The 17,907-nt window shown below is 46.3% G+C and overlaps 2 protein-coding genes and 1 pseudogene across 2 annotated transcripts; all 3 read left to right on the top strand.

The window, feature by feature from the left end:
• The first annotated feature begins 3,146 nt into the window (after positions 1–3,146).
• Positions 3,147–3,865, top strand: LOC116458047 (large ribosomal subunit protein eL34-like; annotated as a pseudogene).
• Positions 3,866–9,187: 5,322 nt separating this feature from the next.
• Positions 9,188–15,924, top strand: LOC131381878 (uncharacterized). The gene is made up of 4 exons (XM_058430923.1): positions 9,188–9,431; positions 11,551–11,670; positions 14,457–14,633; positions 15,790–15,924. The coding sequence occupies exons 1-4, from the start codon at positions 9,249–9,251 to the stop codon at positions 15,922–15,924; spliced, it is 615 nt and encodes a 204-aa protein (XP_058286906.1). The 5' UTR covers positions 9,188–9,248.
• GPR25 (G protein-coupled receptor 25) lies at positions 12,714–14,566 on the top strand. Its single transcript, XM_032137627.2, has one exon. It carries the CDS (start codon positions 12,771–12,773, stop codon positions 13,854–13,856), a length of 1,086 nt encoding a protein of 361 aa, XP_031993518.1. The 5' UTR covers positions 12,714–12,770; the 3' UTR covers positions 13,857–14,566.
• Positions 15,925–17,907: the final 1,983 nt, after the last annotated feature.

The following is a 17,907-nucleotide window of genomic DNA, read 5'->3' as shown; positions in this document are numbered from 1 at the left end:
GTAACTTTCTATGCTTAGCTCAGACGGTCTACATAGTATGATTTATAAATGTGCTTATCTTACATTAATCTTGCTCATACTAATTCACTATCTTTTGATGAATTGATAGTTATATTGTACCAGAACTAGTGCTCTATGTCTTTGAAACTGAATGGCCAGTGAACTCACTGATCTAGAGTAGCCATGAGAAGCTAGTTCTTGACCATTATTTTGTAAGTGTCACTTTGATCTTGCTGATTCTATTTACTCAGAACAGAGCAAAGAAAAAGGTGTTTTTTAAGAAAAAAGAGATCTGATAACAAAACCATAAAATAATCTTCATGCCTAATTATATACCTGAAGAAATACCTGGTTAGTAGACATAAATGTGGTTTTCTACCTTGGGACCTTTTTGATAGGTTCTGTAACTTCACAACACAGCTATACTTCCACAATATTTTCTAATACTTTAATTTTCAGAAATAAAAATATTTAACTCAGCCGGGCACGGTGGCTTACGCCTGTAATCCCAGCACTTTGGGAGGCCGAGGTGGGCAGATCATGAGGTCAGAGGATCGAGACCATCCTGGCTAACATGGTGAAACCCTGTCTCTACTAAAAATACAAAAAAAATTAGCCGGGCCTGGTGGCGGGCGCCTGTAGTCGCAGCTACTTGGGAGGCTGAGAGAGGAGAATGGCATGAACCCAGGAGGCAGAGCTTGCAGTGAGCCGAGATTGCGCCACTGCACTCCCGCCTGGGCGACAGAGCGAGACTCTGTCTCAAAAAAAAAAAAAATTTAACCCTAAGACCCAGGCAACATTAGAAAAATGTACACAATGCCAGGTATGGTAGTGGCTCATGCCTATAATCCCAGCACTTCGGGAGGCCAGGGCGGGTAGATCACTTGAGGTCGGGAGTTTTGAGACCAGCCTGGCCAACACGGCAAAACCCTGTCTCTACCAAAAAATACAAAAAATTAGCCAGGCATGGTGGCAAGATGCCTGTAATCCCAGCTACTTGGGAACATGAAGCAGAAGAATTGCTTGAACCCAGGAGGCAGAGGTTGCTGTGAGCCAAGATCGCGCCTCTGCACTCCAGCCTGGGTGACGGAGTGAGACTCTGTCTCAAAAAAAAAAAAAAAAAAAAAAGTGTACACAAACCCTAGAGCCCCCACACGATAAGAATGTGTTGCCTTATGACTGAAATTGATACTTCTTAACTAGGGCAGAGGAAAATATTCTGTAGTGAATAAGAACAAACACCTTTATTTCATGATCTGTCTACACAGAAAGATGATAATAAAATTCAGCAAAGGAAATGTAGCTGTAATGTTATGACCTAGGAATTGGCTATTGGAGAAACACATCTATAAAATGAGTGTGAAATTCTGTCGTCCCTCAGAAGTATATAGATGCTTAAGAAATAGGTATCTTCTCAAAAGAAACAAATGAGATATTAATGATTTTGCCTAATTTGATGGGGGTGGGGGAAGCACACAGATTGGTATGTCAGAGTTGCTCTTCAAATAAAGAGATCTAGAATCTAGTTTCAGTCACCTCCTTTTTGCCCCTGTGGGCAGGTAGGTCTTCTAGCAACTCAAGGCCACATGCTTAGACAACAAAGATTAGTTTTGTACATGTGTCTAAATCACTGTGGTGATATGTGTCACAACAACAGCTAAAATCAGATAACTTTATTCCATCTACAGTGGCTTATTTATGTCAGGAAAATAGGGGGCAATTATTACTTTCCATCGAAGAGGTGAAAAGCAAATTAAGAAATGTTTTAAGACCCACTAAGGTTTTTTTTTTTTTTAACACATTAAGCAAAGTCACCATGGTACCTTAGGCTACTAATGCATTTGATTCTTCTTAACCCCAACCTGTTGTTTTAGGTGGTTGAACCTGTGATTCAGCCTTCCGTAGGTGTTAGAGGCATCCAACACAGGTGGCATGTGTCATCTACAGCACCTCTACTTCACAGTTACATTCAGCTGCTGTGATTCCTGGCCAACTCTTTTATTCATACTTCAGGGTTTGTGTGTTTATGTAGAAAAGGAAATGTGGCTCTCAACCCCCAGACAAAGAAACCGTCCACTTAAATACTGCTTTATAGGCTGGGTGCAGTGGCTTATGCCTGTAATCCCAGGACTTTGGGAGGCCAAGGCAGGTGGATCGCCTGCGGTCAGGAGTTCGAGACCAGCCCAACATGGTGAGACCTTGTCTCTACTGAAAATACAAAAATTAGCCGGGCGTGGTGACGGGCGCCTGTAATCCCAGCTACTCGGGAGGCTGGGGCAAGAGAATGGCATGAACCCGGGAGGTGGAGCTTGCAGTGAGCCGAGATCACGCTGCTGCACTTCAACCTGGGTGACAGAGTGAGACTCAAGTCTCAAAAAAAAAAAAAAATTGCTTTATAATTTAAAAGATTCTTTGCTTTGCTTTCTGTTTTAACTTACTGCTGCCTGGAAGGAGATGAGCATCTACATCTCCATTCTACAGATGAGGAAGATGAGGCTTTAAAAGGTTAGTAGCTGTCCCAGGGACTCAAAGCTAGTAAGTGACAGCATTACAACTGGCACCTAAGCCTTCTGGTTTCAAATCCCCTTACTGTGCCATATGGTACAGTTTCCCACTACATTGTACATGTTGTGGAATAAGAATAAGGTTCACAGCTGTACTAGTTAATAATGTATTCACCATTGGTGGAAAACTCAGAACTTGTGGTTAAAGTGGATTTTGTTCTCTTGCCCAAGACTCTTAACCATCATCAACACAACAACAGCTAAAATCGGACTGTTAATGCTCACCTACTGTTTAATATCTAGATTCATAAGGATGAGAGAATGGAGAAATTGCAAAAGTGAAAACAAATTCTGATAATAGGTTGATCAGAATTATCTAGGAAACAGTTATTAGATGGAAGGGGCTAGGCAGGTCACAAAGGTAAGTTCTCTTCCATCAAGGAACTCTTGAAGTGGATGCCATTAGACCTTTACAAACAACTGATATACTGTGTGCTGTATTAGAGGTATGGAACCGAAAGTAAAGGACAGATGCGCCCCTTGTCAACAGTAAGAGGCTCTTGTCCATCAAGAGAATTCATGTACTAGATTATCTTATTAAAACTGACTCTGTAGGCCGGGCGCGGTGGCTCACGCTTGTAATCCCAGCACTTTGGGAGGCCGAGGCGGGCGGATCACGAGGTCAGGAGATCGAGACCACGGTGAAACCCCGTCTTTACTAAAAATACAAAAAAATTAGCTGGGCGTGGTGGTGGCCGCCTGTAGTCCCAGCTACTCGGAGAGGCTGAGGCAGGAGAATGGCGTGAACCCGGGAGGCGGAGCTTGCAGTGAGCTGAGATTGCACCACTGCACTCCAGCCTGGGCAACAGAGCGAGACTCCGTCTCAAAAAAAAAACCAAAAAACTGACTCTATAAAGAACTTAAGACTGCTCTTCCTGGGGAACTTGTCTACAGGCACTCAGAATGGTCCAGCATTTGACATACTGTCATAGGCTTTCCTACAATACAGCCTCTAACAAAACTACACTGTCCCGAACCCCTGGTAATAGAATTGTTTACCTTTATACCAAGAAGGTTGGGAAAGCATCAAAATCTGTGTGTGGCATGTGCCCAGGCAGACTTTGAGGGGTTTGTGCTGTAAGACCTAAAGTTCTTATGAGGTTGTCCAAACCAAAGAAACATGTCAGCAGGGCCTATGGTGGTTCCATGTGTGCTAAATGTGTTTGTGACAGGATCAAGCGTGCTTTCCTTATTAAGGAGCAGAAAATCATTGTGAAAGTGTTGAAGGCACAAGCACAGAGTCAGCTAAATAAAAAATGAAGCTTTTTTGAGTAATAAAAATGAAAAGACTTGCTGTATGATAAAAAAGACTATCTTACATTGTCAGCCAACAGGATACCACATTAATTCTTTAATGTGAATTTTGCCGGGCGCGGTGGCTCACGCCTGTAATCCCAGCACTTTGGGAGGCTGAGGCGGGCAGATCACGAGGTCAGGAGATCGAGAACATCCTAGTTAACACGGTGAAACCCCATCTCTACTAAAAATACAAAAATTTAGCCGGGTGTGGTGGCGGGCTCCTGTAGTCCTAGCTACTCGGGAGGCTGAGGCAGAAGAATGGTGTCAACCCAGGAGGCGGAGCTTGCAGGGAGCTGAGATTGCACTGCTGCACTCCAGCCTGGGCAACAGAGCAAGACTCCATCTCTAAATAAATAAATAGTGAATTTTGAATTGCAGAGACATCAGTTCTGTTGATAGGGCCTTGAGGTCCTCATTTATGATGAGAACAAAGCTAATTGTAAACTGCATCCTCTTTCTTAGCCAGAGGCTAAGTACAGATATTTTTGTATACATTAGGAAATGAGTTTGTGCTTGGATTCTTTATCTTTATAGTCTCAACACAATCGGTATTCAATAAATATTCGTCAAATGAATACATGAAGGGAAGACTGCAGTCCTGGCCCAAAATTCAAAATCAAATTCAAAACGTGTTCTGATTTCTGCTAGGTCACCCCTAATTTCTTACTATAGATATTTTTGCCCCCAAAATATAAACCCAAAGTTGGCTTTTCTGCTCTGACTCCCTCTGGTTCATGCCATTTCAAAGGACCCAGGTGCAGCTTGAAAATCTGAACTATTGGTCACCGTGACACAATGATGTACTGTTCCCTTTTACCTCTCTCCAGCTCCTCTCACAAATTATGGGCCAGTCTCAAGGCTCAGTTATTCATGTTCTGCTGTCTCCACTCTTTCCAAGAAGGCCTTCAATATCAGCTTCGACTGACACCTGCATTCAGAATCTACATCTCCAGCCCTGAAAGCTCCCTCTGGGCCCGCTCATGCATCTAACTGCCATCTCAACATTTTCACTTGGGAGTTCCAAAGTCATCCTCAATTCAATCTGTTTAAAAACCAAAAGTCAACCTGATTTTACAACTTCCTTATAAAATCAACTCTCCTTCCTGAAAGCCAGCCACCAAGACTGAAAGGTCTTATCCCTTCCTCTCTTGTCTAACACAGAAGACAGCCTCATGCCCAGACAGCCACCAAATCCTATCAAATATTTTTACTTTGAAACTGCTCTTCATCCCTGCTGCCATCAGCTTCAAGTCCAGGCACCAAAAGCTTATGCCTAACTCTGCAAGAACCTTCAAGTGGCCTTTCCCTAATTCGATTTCACCCTCCAAAGTGTCTTGCAAAATCTAACTTTCTTAGACTTATCTTAAAAGTTCAACATTGTTTTTATTTTGAATTGCGGGGAGGATGGGGCTGGGGTGTTGAGGTGGTGGTAATCTGTTCAGTGCTTGAAACCACTAAAGGTATTGATCCTGTTTTTCAGGCTGCTCCTATACACAGACCTTTTCTTCAGAAAAGCTGACCTGCTTCAATCTTGATAGAAGTCAGGATATCACAATCTGCCTTATATCAAAGTTATTTGTACATTATAGCTAATCTCCAATAATGTGTAAGCTTCCTGTAAGGATGCATCATGTCACATTCTTAGTATCTGTTACATAACCCAGTAACAGTGCTTGCCCTATAGTAAGAAGGGGCTGTTTACAAAGTCAACTGGAATCAAATGTGATATTAAGAATTGGTTTTGGCCTGGGCGCGGTGGCTCATGCCTATAATCCCAGCAATTTGGGAGGCCGAGGTGGACAGATCACTTGAGGTCAGGAGTTCAAGACCAGTCTGGCCAGCATGGTGAAGCCTTGTCTCTACTAGAAATACAAAAACTAGCTGGGCATGGTGGTGCACGCCTGTAATCCCAGCTATTCAGGAGGCTGATGCAGGAGAATCACTCGAACCCAGGAGGTAGAGGCTGCAATGAGCCGAGATTGCACCACTGCACTCTAGCCTGGGTGACAGAGCAGGACTCCATCTCAAAAAAAAAAAAAAAGAATTGGTTTCACTGATCATTAGCAGGATCACAGTACTGTAGAGGGAGCCTCTACCAATGCCAGAGGAATGCTGCCAAATTCCTGCTGCAAATACTTGGAAATTTACACTAAGTCTCTGTGAAATCACTGAGAAGTAATGGCAAATCATAGGTTAGAAGCTCCTGTGGGCAGAATAATTGCTACAAAGAGAAAACGTTACTTTCTTTCCAAACAAATTCTGGGGCCATTTTTATATTGGGGATGTCCCTATTGCTTGTCTTTTAAGTTTCTGATGGGTTTTTTTTTACCTTTAAAAAACGTTTGAGCTACAAAAACCTGCAGTGGAAGAAAGGAGTCTCACTTTCCTTGAAAGCTACACTCTTCTCCTCCAGCCTCCCCTCCCTTCCCTGACCCCCTCCCCCATGTCCCCTAAGAGGCATCAATGACGTCTGGGGTAGATGGGGGGCCCTGGGACAATCACACAGCTGCAGGCCACAAGGCTTTCACATTGAGTCATCTCCTTAGCAGTGTGGGCTGAAGCCGAGTCTCATGTCTAACTCAGATGGTGTCCTTTCCCAGCTACCCCATATTTAGTACCTGAAAGTTTCTGAAGTAAATGAACATCTGAAACGTTCTGCAGGGCCTCTGGCATCCAGGGTGGGGCTCCTCATCTGGTGCGTGCCAGCCCTCCCTTAGATGTTGAGGGTGCAGGGTAGGGGCAAGAGCTATTGCTGTCTTCTGTCCTCTAATATCCTGTCCCTACCACCCTCCCCGCCACCACACACACACACGCGCACACACACACACACACAAGGCCTCAGGGCTATGCGGTCTATGGGAAACCTCATCTTGGTAGCCAGTCAGTAATAGTGAATAAAATAGAGGACTCCCCATTCCCAGTTCAATGTTTATCGAGAGAGGTTGTACAAACAAGGAGATGTGGCTTTGCAAGATTTTCCTCACACTCAGGACTCGTTACTGTTAACCTCTCCGTCAACCACAACTGACTTGGCATAAGGCCACCTGTCTGTGCTTCAGTCCTGTCAGCAGTTTCTCTGCAGCATCCAGACTGTCACCTTGTAGAAATCACCATTAGGATAATACCAGGCACCAGACACTGTGGTGGTCAAATCTTGAAGAGTCAAATCCTGGGAGTTTCTCTTTATAGATTCCCAATCCAATCCCCAAAACATTTACTTACCACCCACTATGTGGAAAGAAAGCACCATGACCTGGAGGGTAGGAGAAGCAGCGCAAGCAGCTGAGTCTAGCAGCAGGACCACCAGAAACTAGAGCCATTCTTCACAATGCTGCCAGCCAGGGAACGGAGTGAGCCCGTGAGCTCCGACCCAGCATGGGCAGCACCTTCCACAAAGGGTGCCTCATTTGATCTTCACAACACCCCTATCAGGTAGATATTATCATGCCTATTTTAAGACGTGGAAACTGGAGCCCAAGATCACACAATCAAGTTATAAAGCTGACATTTAACCTGGACTCTGACCACTAATAATCTGATTTGCGTGTTCACTGATCAGAAACAGACAAAATGACATATAAGAAATTGATATTGGCCGGGCACAGTGGTTCACACTTGTAATCCCAGCATTTTGGGAGGCCAAAGTGGGCGGATCGCTTGAAGCCAGGAATTTGAGATCAGCCTGGACAATATAGTGAAACTGCGTCTCTACAAAAAGTAAAAAATAACATTAGCCAGGCATGGTGCTGTGCACCTGTAGTCCCAGCTTCTCAGGAAGCTGATGCAGGAGGATTGCCTGAGCTGAGGAATTTGAGGCTGCAGTGAGCTATGATTGCACTGGGCTACACTGCAGCCTGGGCAACAGAGTAAGCCCCTGTCTGTAAAAAAAAAAAAAAAAAGAAGAAGAAGAAGAAATGCATATAATAAAAAAAAAAGAAGAAATGCATATAATAAATTCTATATCACAACACAGAGCAAGGTTTTAAAAACATATATTTTAAATTTAATAAATGATGTTAAGAAAGCTGGATAGAAATATGAAAACATCGATTACACACTAGGTAAATTTTAAAATACTAACGAAAATTATTTTTTAATGACAGACTGAATCTTCTTACGTTGTCAAAGAGAAAGTAACATTCTAAACTCTGAAATTGCTAATAGCAACAAATTTGACTATATGAAAATGTAAAACTAAAATAATAGCTAAGAAAAGAATTTGGAAAAATATTTGAATCAAGTGGAATAAATCATGATTCATCCTAAATATATAGTTTGTACAAATTAATAAGAAATACATAGATTATAATAAATATGTGAAGGACATGATTAGAATGGTTCACTTAGGAAATAAATAGATTTTCCATCTTATTTATAAACAAGTGCAAATTGAAATGAGGTACCATTTTACCTCACTGCCTATTACAATGGAAAATATGTTACTGATGAACATCTCTACGAAGACTGTGTTGAACCTTATACTCTCATACAATGCCAGTGACATTCTAAACTGCTAATCACTGCAAACATTTGTATCAAGCAATAAAAGTTTTCATAGCCTTTGTTACAAAGTTTGTATTTATAACATGTGTTTTATAACATATTTATATAAATAAATATATTTATACATATTTATACAAATAAATATATTTATACATATTTATACAAATAAATGTTATATTTATACATATTTATATAAATAAATGTTATATTTGTACATATTTATATGTATTTATAACAAATACAAGAGCATTTATGTTATAAAAACAGTATAAAAGTCATAAGTGCAATTATTCATTACAAATTTCTATAACAGTTAAAAATACTAGAAACATCCTAAATATCCATATTTAAGGGTTTAGAAAAGTAAGCAACATAGACTCGTGGATTTATATGATATTAATTGAGAATACTGTGTACACTCTAGTTACAGATATGACTTTGAAACACCTGTGTAAAAAATATGAAAAATATCTGAAATGGAATATTTAAAAATGGAAAATCTAAAAATAATGAGATTACAAATGAATACTTTTGAAAATGTCCTTCACTGGCTAAGTTTGGTTGTGTAGCGGTAGCAGGTCCAAGACGACTACTTCTTCTTTATTCTGTAATGTGATTAGATGGCTTTTATGATTAAAAATAAAAAGGCAAATACAATTTACTTAAAATGTTAAGATTCTTTGTACAGAAAAATTAAAATTGGAAAAAATAAGTTATTAGAACTTAAATATAACCTGTAAAGGGGCAGAAATAAACCTACTCTCGAAAACAACTTAGCGCGAAGCATTGGATATTTAAGTATCTCCTCTGTTTTCAGGCTTGTGCTAATCACCCTGATGAGTAGAGAGAAGCTCCCCCTCGCCCTGAGAAGTTCATAATCCCATGGGCAAGGCAAGACGGAGCCACGTAACAGTCGCCCTGGCTCCAGCAGTGCAGAGAGAGGAAGTCCTATTAGGGATGGAGGTCAGAGAAGGCTCCCAGGGGTGGGATGGAGGAAGAGGGAAGACTGCTTCTGCTTTGTCCACACCTGTCAGAGAGCATGGCCGGGATTCCCAGCCTGTAAGGGTGAGTGTTTCTATTAGTTCTTGTGTGTAATTCTGTGGGGAGTCCTCCTGAAGGGTGAAAGAGCACAGTCTTGTGAAGTTGGCCTTGGTCACTGAAACCGGGCTGGGCACCCCGGGAGACCAGGCCTAAGGCAGTGTCCCTGACTCTGACCTTTGCTGCTTCTTCCCATCCAGACAAGTTCAGTCAGGCCCACGGACAGCACCCAGGCCTCAGCAGAGAAAATTCAGCATATGCCCTGGGCCACAGACTTCCCTTGGGTATGAGATGATGGCCCAGGAAGCAAGTAGCTCTGTGATTTTTAAAATGAACAACCTACTTCTACTTCCCCTCAACCCCCTTCCTATATTCCCCTCTTGATCTGCTTGCCCCATTCTTTGTTTTCACCTGGCGGCTTCTCTGCTGTTCATCTCTAGCTTTCAGGATCACTCACACTCTCTGAGCCCCCAGACTGAGGTGTGCCCAAGGGGGTGAAGTCCAGCAACACTGGGTCTGTCTCTGATGGTCTCTGGGCTCTGGCAGGCACGCACTGCCCCTGCTAGCCTTCTAGGGGAGGAGGCTGCAGCCCCCTACTCCACCCCGGATGTGGGCACTGCTCACCAGCAACCACATGCTCAGACATTAGAAAAGCGGCTCTGGGGTGGGTCTTCAGGGGAAAACCAAGCCCGGAGGCTGAAATGCCAGTGAAGGGAAGGTCCAGACCATTAATTCCCTAGCCTCTTCTCTTGTCTGCCCATCTTGTAATTGGTGTGGGAGAAATTCTTGACAGGAGCAGCCTAAACACTGCATATTCAACTTTCTGTGAGCTGTGGGACCATTTTCTTTTTTGAGATGGAATCTCGCTCTTTCACCCAGGCTGGAGTGCAGGGGCTTGATCTCAGCTCACTGCAACCTTTGCCTCCTGGGTTCAAGCGATTCTCCCACCTCAGCCTCCTGAGTAGCTGGGACTTGCGCGTGCCACCGTGCCTGGCTAATTTTTGTATTTTTAGTAGAGACGGGGTTTCACCATGTTGGCCAGGCTGGTCTCGAGCTCCTGACCTGAAATGATCTGCCCCCCTCAGCCTCCCAAAGTGCTGGGTTTCGATGTGAGCCACCGCACCTGGCCTCTAAGACCATTTTCCAAATCCTTCCTGGGGGTCTCCATGTGCCAGAGGGACCCCGAGCGAGGGTGACCTTATGTCCCAGTTTGCCCAAAATCGTCCTGGTTTACGGCCCAGGTTAATTCTGATAGTGCCCCTGTCACTCTCGGAAACATCCTGGTTTAGATGATAAATTATTTCATAACCCCACTTCAAACCAACATCAAACTGAACACATACACACGTGCCTCTCTGTGTTCTTGGCAGTTAAGGGGACAGTGTCCATATAGTCCCTAAGCAGAGAAACCCCAGGCTTATCTTTGACTCCTCTTTGTGAGACCTATGATGTTACAATTATCTCTTGAATATATCCTCCCATTTCTGACCCCACTGCTCATGATCTATTTCAGACACAAATAATTACAACCTACTATGGGGTCCCTGGCTTGAGCCTCTCCCTTCTCCATAGTTCTGCCAGCGATCTTTTCAAAACACAGATTGATGCCTCCTGGCTCCCCATGACCTATAGATTGAAATCCAAATCCCTTCATGATCCTTTCCTGCTTCATCTCCTGCCCCCACCTTCCTACCCTGGGCTCTGGCAGACTGCTTGTCCCCTGAAAAGCCCACATTCCTACTCATTTTGGTATACTTGTTCCCTTTACTCCCTCCTCCGAGTCTGACCCTTTCTTCTCTTTTCTGCTGCTCTTATTTGACTTTCAGCTCCTTCCTAGGACTGATCTCAAGTGTCATCTCCTAGAAGGCCTTTTCTGATTCAGCCCTCCCGTCAAAAATAATCGCTCCCCCTCCACTAAACCCTAAGAGGGCTTGGTTTTTAACATTTACTACAATTTGGCCCCTGCATAAGATGACATAAGATTCTGCTTATGTAACCATCTCTCCTGCCCTATGCAACAAACTGCGAAGGCCAAGAATGGCATCTCTTGCAGTGCCTGCAACAGTGCCTGCTTCATGGAGGAGTTCATTGTTAACAAGTCTGAATCGAACAAAATTGATAATCCACCTCAAATTTTCCACACCAGGTTGCCCGGCACATCAGCCACTCATTCCTGGGAACACTGGGGACAGACTCAGAGGGCACTGTGACATCAGTTCCACCACAATATCTTGTGGAAGGGATATCTGCTAAGAAGAATTCAGATGTAAGTGGCTGCATGCCTCCTTCAGGAGAAAGAGCAAGATTTCCCTCACCCATTCTCTCCTCCTTAGGTCCCACTGCCCCCTCAGGGTCAGACTTCATTTCCCCTCGTCTTTACGAATCCTCCCCTTACTCTCAGTTTCTCAGTTCACAAGGGATCTTGCTGCCTCCAAGCTCCTGACTCATAATTTAGGACAGCTAATCTGGTGTTTTATTAGGTGTCATCTTTTGAACTGAGCTTATATCTGTGTCTGGCTTGATAGGTTTTTTAGGATAGGAGAAGACAGGGAAGAGGCAGATGTGAATACCAGGTTTCACCCCTTTCCAGCAGGATGATCTGACTACACCTCTTCCTCGCTGCCTTAAAACCCTTTCGCGTGGCTTCATGAGGACCTGACTGGCTTCATGAGAAGCCACTCATAGGGTGAAGACATGAGCCCCACATCTCAGGACGCTAACAACTGCTTGAGTGCCCAGGGCGGGCTCCCCCACCCACCCAGATCTGCTGTGTCCCGGCAGTGGACTCTTTCCTAGGGAACAGGTGGATTTGGGGTGGGGCGTGCCTTAGGCCCCATACTCATAAAATCCCGGGGCTCTGTCTTCTCACCTCTAAAACAGAGAATACAGCAGCCGGTGGGTGCAGGTGGGAAGGGGTGAGGTGGAGGCTGAGAAGAGATTAGGGTTCTTAGGCACCCACCACCTCTTGCAACACGACCCTGAGACAGTGGGGCAAGTATCCGATCTCACGTAGAAACTGAGCAACTAATAGAGGAATGGGCCACGCTCCTACTGAGAGGCCGGGCAGGTCTCCCAGCCCTGAGGACTTTTCCTCCCAAGACTTAGATGTGAAGCCCCTTTTGCCTGTCCCTGCCCTTACCCCTCGGGTCAGCCCCAAATCGGAGGCCACCATCTATCTCACAGGGGCCTGCCCCTTCCACCCCATCCCCTCCTCCCTCCCCTCTTTCCTGCCCACCCATTTGCCTCGGGCTAGGGTGGCAGGAAGGGAGGTGCAGGGCACGGGCGTGAAGAACAAACCCCCTCCTGCTCAGAGCTGCTGCCGCCTGCGCCCAGGGCTGCACCCCGCGCAGGCCTCATAACCAGGCCATGGCCCCCACAGAGCCCTGGAGCCCCAGCCCGGGGTCAGCACCCTGGGACTACTCGGGGTTGGACGGCCTGGAGGAGCTGGAGCTATGTCCGGCCGGGGACCTGCCCTACGGCTACGTCTACATTCCCGCGCTCTACATGGCGGCCTTCGCCGTGGGCTTGCTGGGCAACGCCTTCGTGGTGTGGCTGCTGGCCGGACGGCGCGGCCCGCGGCGGCTGGTGGACACCTTCGTGCTGCACCTGGCGGCAGCTGACCTGGGCTTCGTGCTCACGCTGCCGCTGTGGGCCGCGGCGGTGGCGCTAGGCGGCCGCTGGCCGTTCGGCGAGGGCCTCTGCAAGCTCAGCAGCTTCGCGCTGGCGGGCACGCGCTGCGCGGGCGCGCTGCTGCTGGCGGGCATGAGCGTGGACCGCTACCTGGCCGTGGTGAAGCTGCTAGAGGCAAGGCCCCTGCGCACCCCGCGCTGCGCGCTGGCCTCATGCTGCGGCGTCTGGGCCGTGGCGCTGCTGGCCGGCCTGCCCTCCCTGGTCTACCGGGGGCTGCAGCCCCTGCCTGGGGGCCAGGACAGCCAGTGCGGCGAGGAGCCCTCCCACGCCTTCCAGGGCCTCAGCTTGCTGCTGCTGCTTCTGACCTTCGTGCTGCCCCTGGTCGTCACCCTCTTCTGCTACTGCCGCATCTCGCGCCGCCTGCGCCGGCCGCCGCACGTGGGTCGGGCCCGGAGGAACTCGCTGCGCATCATCTTCGCCATCGAGAGCACGTTTGTGGGCTCGTGGCTGCCCTTCAGCGCCCTGCGGGCCGTCTTCCACCTGGCGCGTCTGGGGGCGCTGCCGCTGCCGTGCCCCCTGCTGCTGGCGCTGCGCTGGGGCCTCACCATTGCCACCTGCCTGGCCTTCGTCAACAGCTGCGCCAACCCGCTCATCTACCTCCTGCTGGACCGCTCATTCCGAGCCCGGGCGCTGGACGGGGCCTGCGGGCGCACCGGCCGCCTGGCGCGAAGGATCAGCTCGGCCTCCTCGCTCTCCAGGGACGACAGTTCCGTGTTCCGTTGCCGGGCCCAGGCCGCGAACACTGCCTCGGCCTCCTGGTAGCTGCCCCGGGCCGCTGGAGGTGGGCGGCAGCGGAGCACCGAGAGGAGGGGAGAGGTCCCGGAGGGGACTGAGCTCCCCAGACGCGCCTGTTCTGGCGGCAGCAAGCTGCTCCGGCCGGCATCGCATTGCCTCGCGCGCTGCCTGGACTCCCAGGGTCTCCTCCATCAGCTTCCCCGGAACCTCAGAGCAATTGAACTTCCCTAAACCAGGCTCCTGTGACTAGCTGTTCCCTCTCGGCCTGCAGGGTACCTGAGCTAATTTTGTCCAGTCCAAGATAGGTGCTATGAGATGGAGCAGACAGCAACTCGGAGCCCGCAGATTCACCAAGTAGACAGAAGGGAAGTGGGTTTCCTTCTCGGTCCCATCGGGAAGAGAACCCATCAGAATATCTAACCCAGACCCCCAAATGCCATTCTGATTTCTGGCTGTGCTTCCTCCCGTCTCCCACAATAGCCTTTGCTTTCAGAGAAATACCTTCTCCAAGTCAGACCCCCTGCCCTTCTCACTCACAAAACCCTGGTGTTGAATCTGGTGACACTTCTACCCCTGTGAAGCAGCAGGACTCATCTGAAAGTTGTTCTGGTCTTTCCCTCTGTACAGGTCCTGAAATCGCTCACCAGGCGTTTTTTGAGGTCTCCGTCACTCAGCCAGGAACCTGAAAATCTTCTCTGTGAATTCATCTTTCTCAATAAACACTCTTGCTGGCCCTGTCTTGACAACCGTCTTTGCTTGAGCAGTGGGAGTGAAATGCATATCAGGAGGCGGGTCGCACACTGGGTGAGACAAAACTCAACACAGTAGTTGAGGTTGATCTCAGGATGATGAAGATTTGGGGTGGTGTCTGGGAGCATGAGAGTTGGCTGCACTCTGCAGGTGCAGTAATCTCACAGGAGGAAGCAAATCATTTATTCTTACTTTTAAGGACATTTCACATTTTGAAAATTACCGAAAGAAAATATATTTATATAAGGGCATCTGCCAGCCGAGTGTCACTTCCAAGAGAAGATGTGTCATTTTGGATTTTCAAATATATACCAGACCACCCTCTCTTTTTTTTCTATCTTCCTTCAGACCTTCCAGTACAAACTTTGGGGATTAGCCATTTTCTGACTCTGTCATTTCTCCTTTGAGGTTTCTGTAGGGTTTGGAAATTCACTGTTTATACTTTTGATTTAAGAGGATTTGGCCTAAAGACATTTCAGTCAGTGCACATCCTAGCCAGATCCCCACAGGCCAGTCTTGATGTCGCAAGCTCTGGGGGAATGGGTGGGTGTGCACACAGATCAGCACCTCAGTGCTAGGTTGGGTATGAAGCCTGGCATTCTGTTGCAGGCTATCCATCCCACCCCCCCCATCAAATACCCCTGTATTCTCTTCAGCATTTGGAGCTGCTGGATTAGAGCAGATTGAACATCGGCTCTCCTAGGTCAGCCTGTCAAAAAGTGCATCTCTGCATGTTCCTCCCATATACTCCAAGAGAGGCAAGCCTTGCAGCCTGTGAGGTCACCTCTGCCAGCAGGACACATTTCAGGCACTTCTGTGTTTGAGAGTTCGGTTAAGTCTTGGCCCTTCCTATCCTCACTATTGCTCTCCGAGGCAAGAAGTTATTTTTTCATGGGGCTGAGACCCCAGAATTTTCAGGGCAGGGAAGCTGACTCTCATCTGGGTTTATGTGTGACAAGATCTCAGAGTACAGAGGAGGCACTTTTCTAGGCTACTGGGACTGAGCGCCCCCCTCCACCCCTGCCAAGTTGCTGCTTCTGACTTACTGACTAGTTGAGTTCCCTGAAAACAGACAGGAAGAAAGAAGGCTTCTCCATGCCCTGGTGAGTTTTCATCACCCCTCCTGCAGTAGCTATTGAAACTCAGCATTCCCCTCCTGCTGTGGAACTCTGCAATGTGGAGAGACAGTTTACTCCCTTTGTTTGAGTAGATCACGGAATTGATCTACCATGTGTCCTTTGGGAATTTTCCCTTAAATTCAGACGAAAATCGAAGAGTGATGATCAGTGAGCTCCCATCTCCCACTGGGGAAGATGAGGCTCAGATTCATCGAGGAACTGGTTAAACGAGCATTCTCGCATATGTATGGGAATAGATTCCCATATGTGTGGGAGTAGATTCCTTTAGAAAGCAATTGTCAATCTTTATCAAGAGCTTTAGAACTTTTCATGTCCTGGGGGGAGGGGGAGGGACAGCATTAGGAGATATACCTAATGCTAAATGACGAGTTAATGGGTGCAGCAAACCAACACGGCACATGGATACATATGTAACAAACCTGCACATTGTGCACATGTACCCTAAAACCTAAAGTATAATAATAAAAAAAAGAACTTTTCATATCCTGTTTATTTAAAATGTTTATACCCTTCAACCCTGTAGTTTTGCTTCTGCCACTCTCTTCTAATGCAACAGTACTAAATTTAAACGTTTCTGCACTGAGTTATAGAAGTTTTTTTGTTTTGTTTTTGTTTTTTGTTTTTTTGAGACGGGGTCTTGCTCTGTCGCCCAGGCTGGAGTGCAGTGGTGTGATCTCGGCTCACTGCAACCTCCACCTCCTGGGTTCAAGCGATTCTCCTGCCCCAGCCTCCCAAGTAGCTGGGAATACAGGTGTGTACCACCACGCCTGGCTAATTTTTTGTATTTTTAGTAGAGACGGGGTTTCACCATGTTAGCCAGAATGGTCTCAATCTCTTGACCTCGTGATCCACCCACTTCGGCCTCCCAAAGTGCTGGGACTACAGGCGTGAGACACTGCACCCGGCGGCTGAGTTATAGAAGTTTTTAAACAGTTAAACCTGAAAGGAAACAAGTTTAATGTCCAACAATAGTGTAATGTTTTTATTAAGATGAATGACTATTATGCAAATTTAAGATGTTCTTTAAAGAGAAATTGAAAAATGTTGACGATAACTTAAAAGGGAAAAAAAAGGTAAAATTGTAGCTGTTAAACACACCCGCACACTTCAAGTCTGGAGGATGTAAAATGGTTAGCACTGGTTTTGTTAAGTAAAACATAACATGCTTCACAGTCCTTTTGATAAAAACGATCTTTTGTGCTTTTATTTCTCATAGCTCAAGTTTTGAACACTATAGGTATATCTCTTTTCTCTAGGTGCTAACTAATGGAATGCTGTCGATTTATTTCTTTGCTTCTTGCTTGTCTCTCCTGTCAGAATGCGAGCTCCATGCATGCAGACAGTTTTGTCTGTTGGTTCAAGGCTGTGTTCCCAGTGCCTGGAACATGCCTGCACATCTCAGGCACTCACTACCTGTTGAATGAATGATCATCAGGACCATGTCATGATATGAAATAATGTCATAGAATGTGAAGAGTAAAAGGAAGGTTACTGCATTTTATGTATAACTGCTATGGTTTATTAAAGGACTTGCAAAAAAAGGCTAGGAAGAAATACAATAATCATTAATGATAATGATTATGTATGATTGTGTTAGAGTCAGTGGATTTTAGATCCTTTTTACCCCCTCCATTTCTTTACTTTTAAATTTTCTATGAGCTATTTTTTTTCTGTTTTTAATAGAGTCTTCCCATGCAATCATAGCTCACTGCAGCCTCCACCTCCTGGCCTCAAGCGATCCCCCCACCCTGGCCTCCCAAGGTTTGCTAGGATTACAGGCATGAACCACTGTGCCTGGGTTTATAAGTTTCTTTTTTTTCTTTCTTTCTTTTTTTTTTTTTTGGAGACAGAGTCACGCTCTGTCACCCAGGCTGGAGTACAATGATGGGATCTTGGCTCACTGCAACCTCCGCCTCCCTGGTTCAAACAATTCTCCTGCCTCAGCCTCCCAAGTAGCTGGGATTACAGGTGCCCGCCAATTTTTTAATATTTTTAGTAGAGACGGGGTTTCACCATGTTGGCCAGGCTGGTCTTGAACTCCTGACCTTAGGTGATCCACCCGCCTTAGCCACCCAAAGTGCTGAGATTACAGGCATGAGCCACCATGCCTGGCCCCTATAAGCTTCTTTTAAAGGGCAGTTAACAAATAGCAGTGAAGCTACCAAAGCACTGGAGCTCAGTAACAAGCT

The sequence above is a fragment of the Hylobates moloch genome, unplaced genomic scaffold (assembly GCF_009828535.3).
Source record: "Hylobates moloch isolate HMO894 unplaced genomic scaffold, HMol_V3 SCAFFOLD_18, whole genome shotgun sequence".
Taxonomy (NCBI): domain Eukaryota; kingdom Metazoa; phylum Chordata; class Mammalia; order Primates; family Hylobatidae; genus Hylobates; species Hylobates moloch.
Note: the sequence above shows the minus strand (reverse complement) of the source record. Positions and strands in the feature narration are given on the sequence as shown.

What these genes read in the sequence shown, in the direction of transcription:
- LOC131381878 (XM_058430923.1), top strand. Translation starts at nt 9,249, where the DNA reads ATGGGCAAGGCAAGACGGAGCCACGTAACAGTCGCCCTGGCTCCAGCA. An exon ending in GGGATTCCCAGCCTGTAAGG is followed by an intron (nt 9,432 to 11,550) that starts GTGAGTGTTTCT and finishes TTTCCACACCAG; the next exon opens with GTTGCCCGGCACATCAGCCA. An exon ending in GGAGGCGGGTCGCACACTGG is followed by an intron (nt 14,634 to 15,789) that starts GTGAGACAAAAC and finishes TTGTTTGAGTAG; the next exon opens with ATCACGGAATTGATCTACCA.
- GPR25 (XM_032137627.2), top strand. Translation starts at nt 12,771, where the DNA reads ATGGCCCCCACAGAGCCCTGGAGCCCCAGCCCGGGGTCAGCACCCTGG.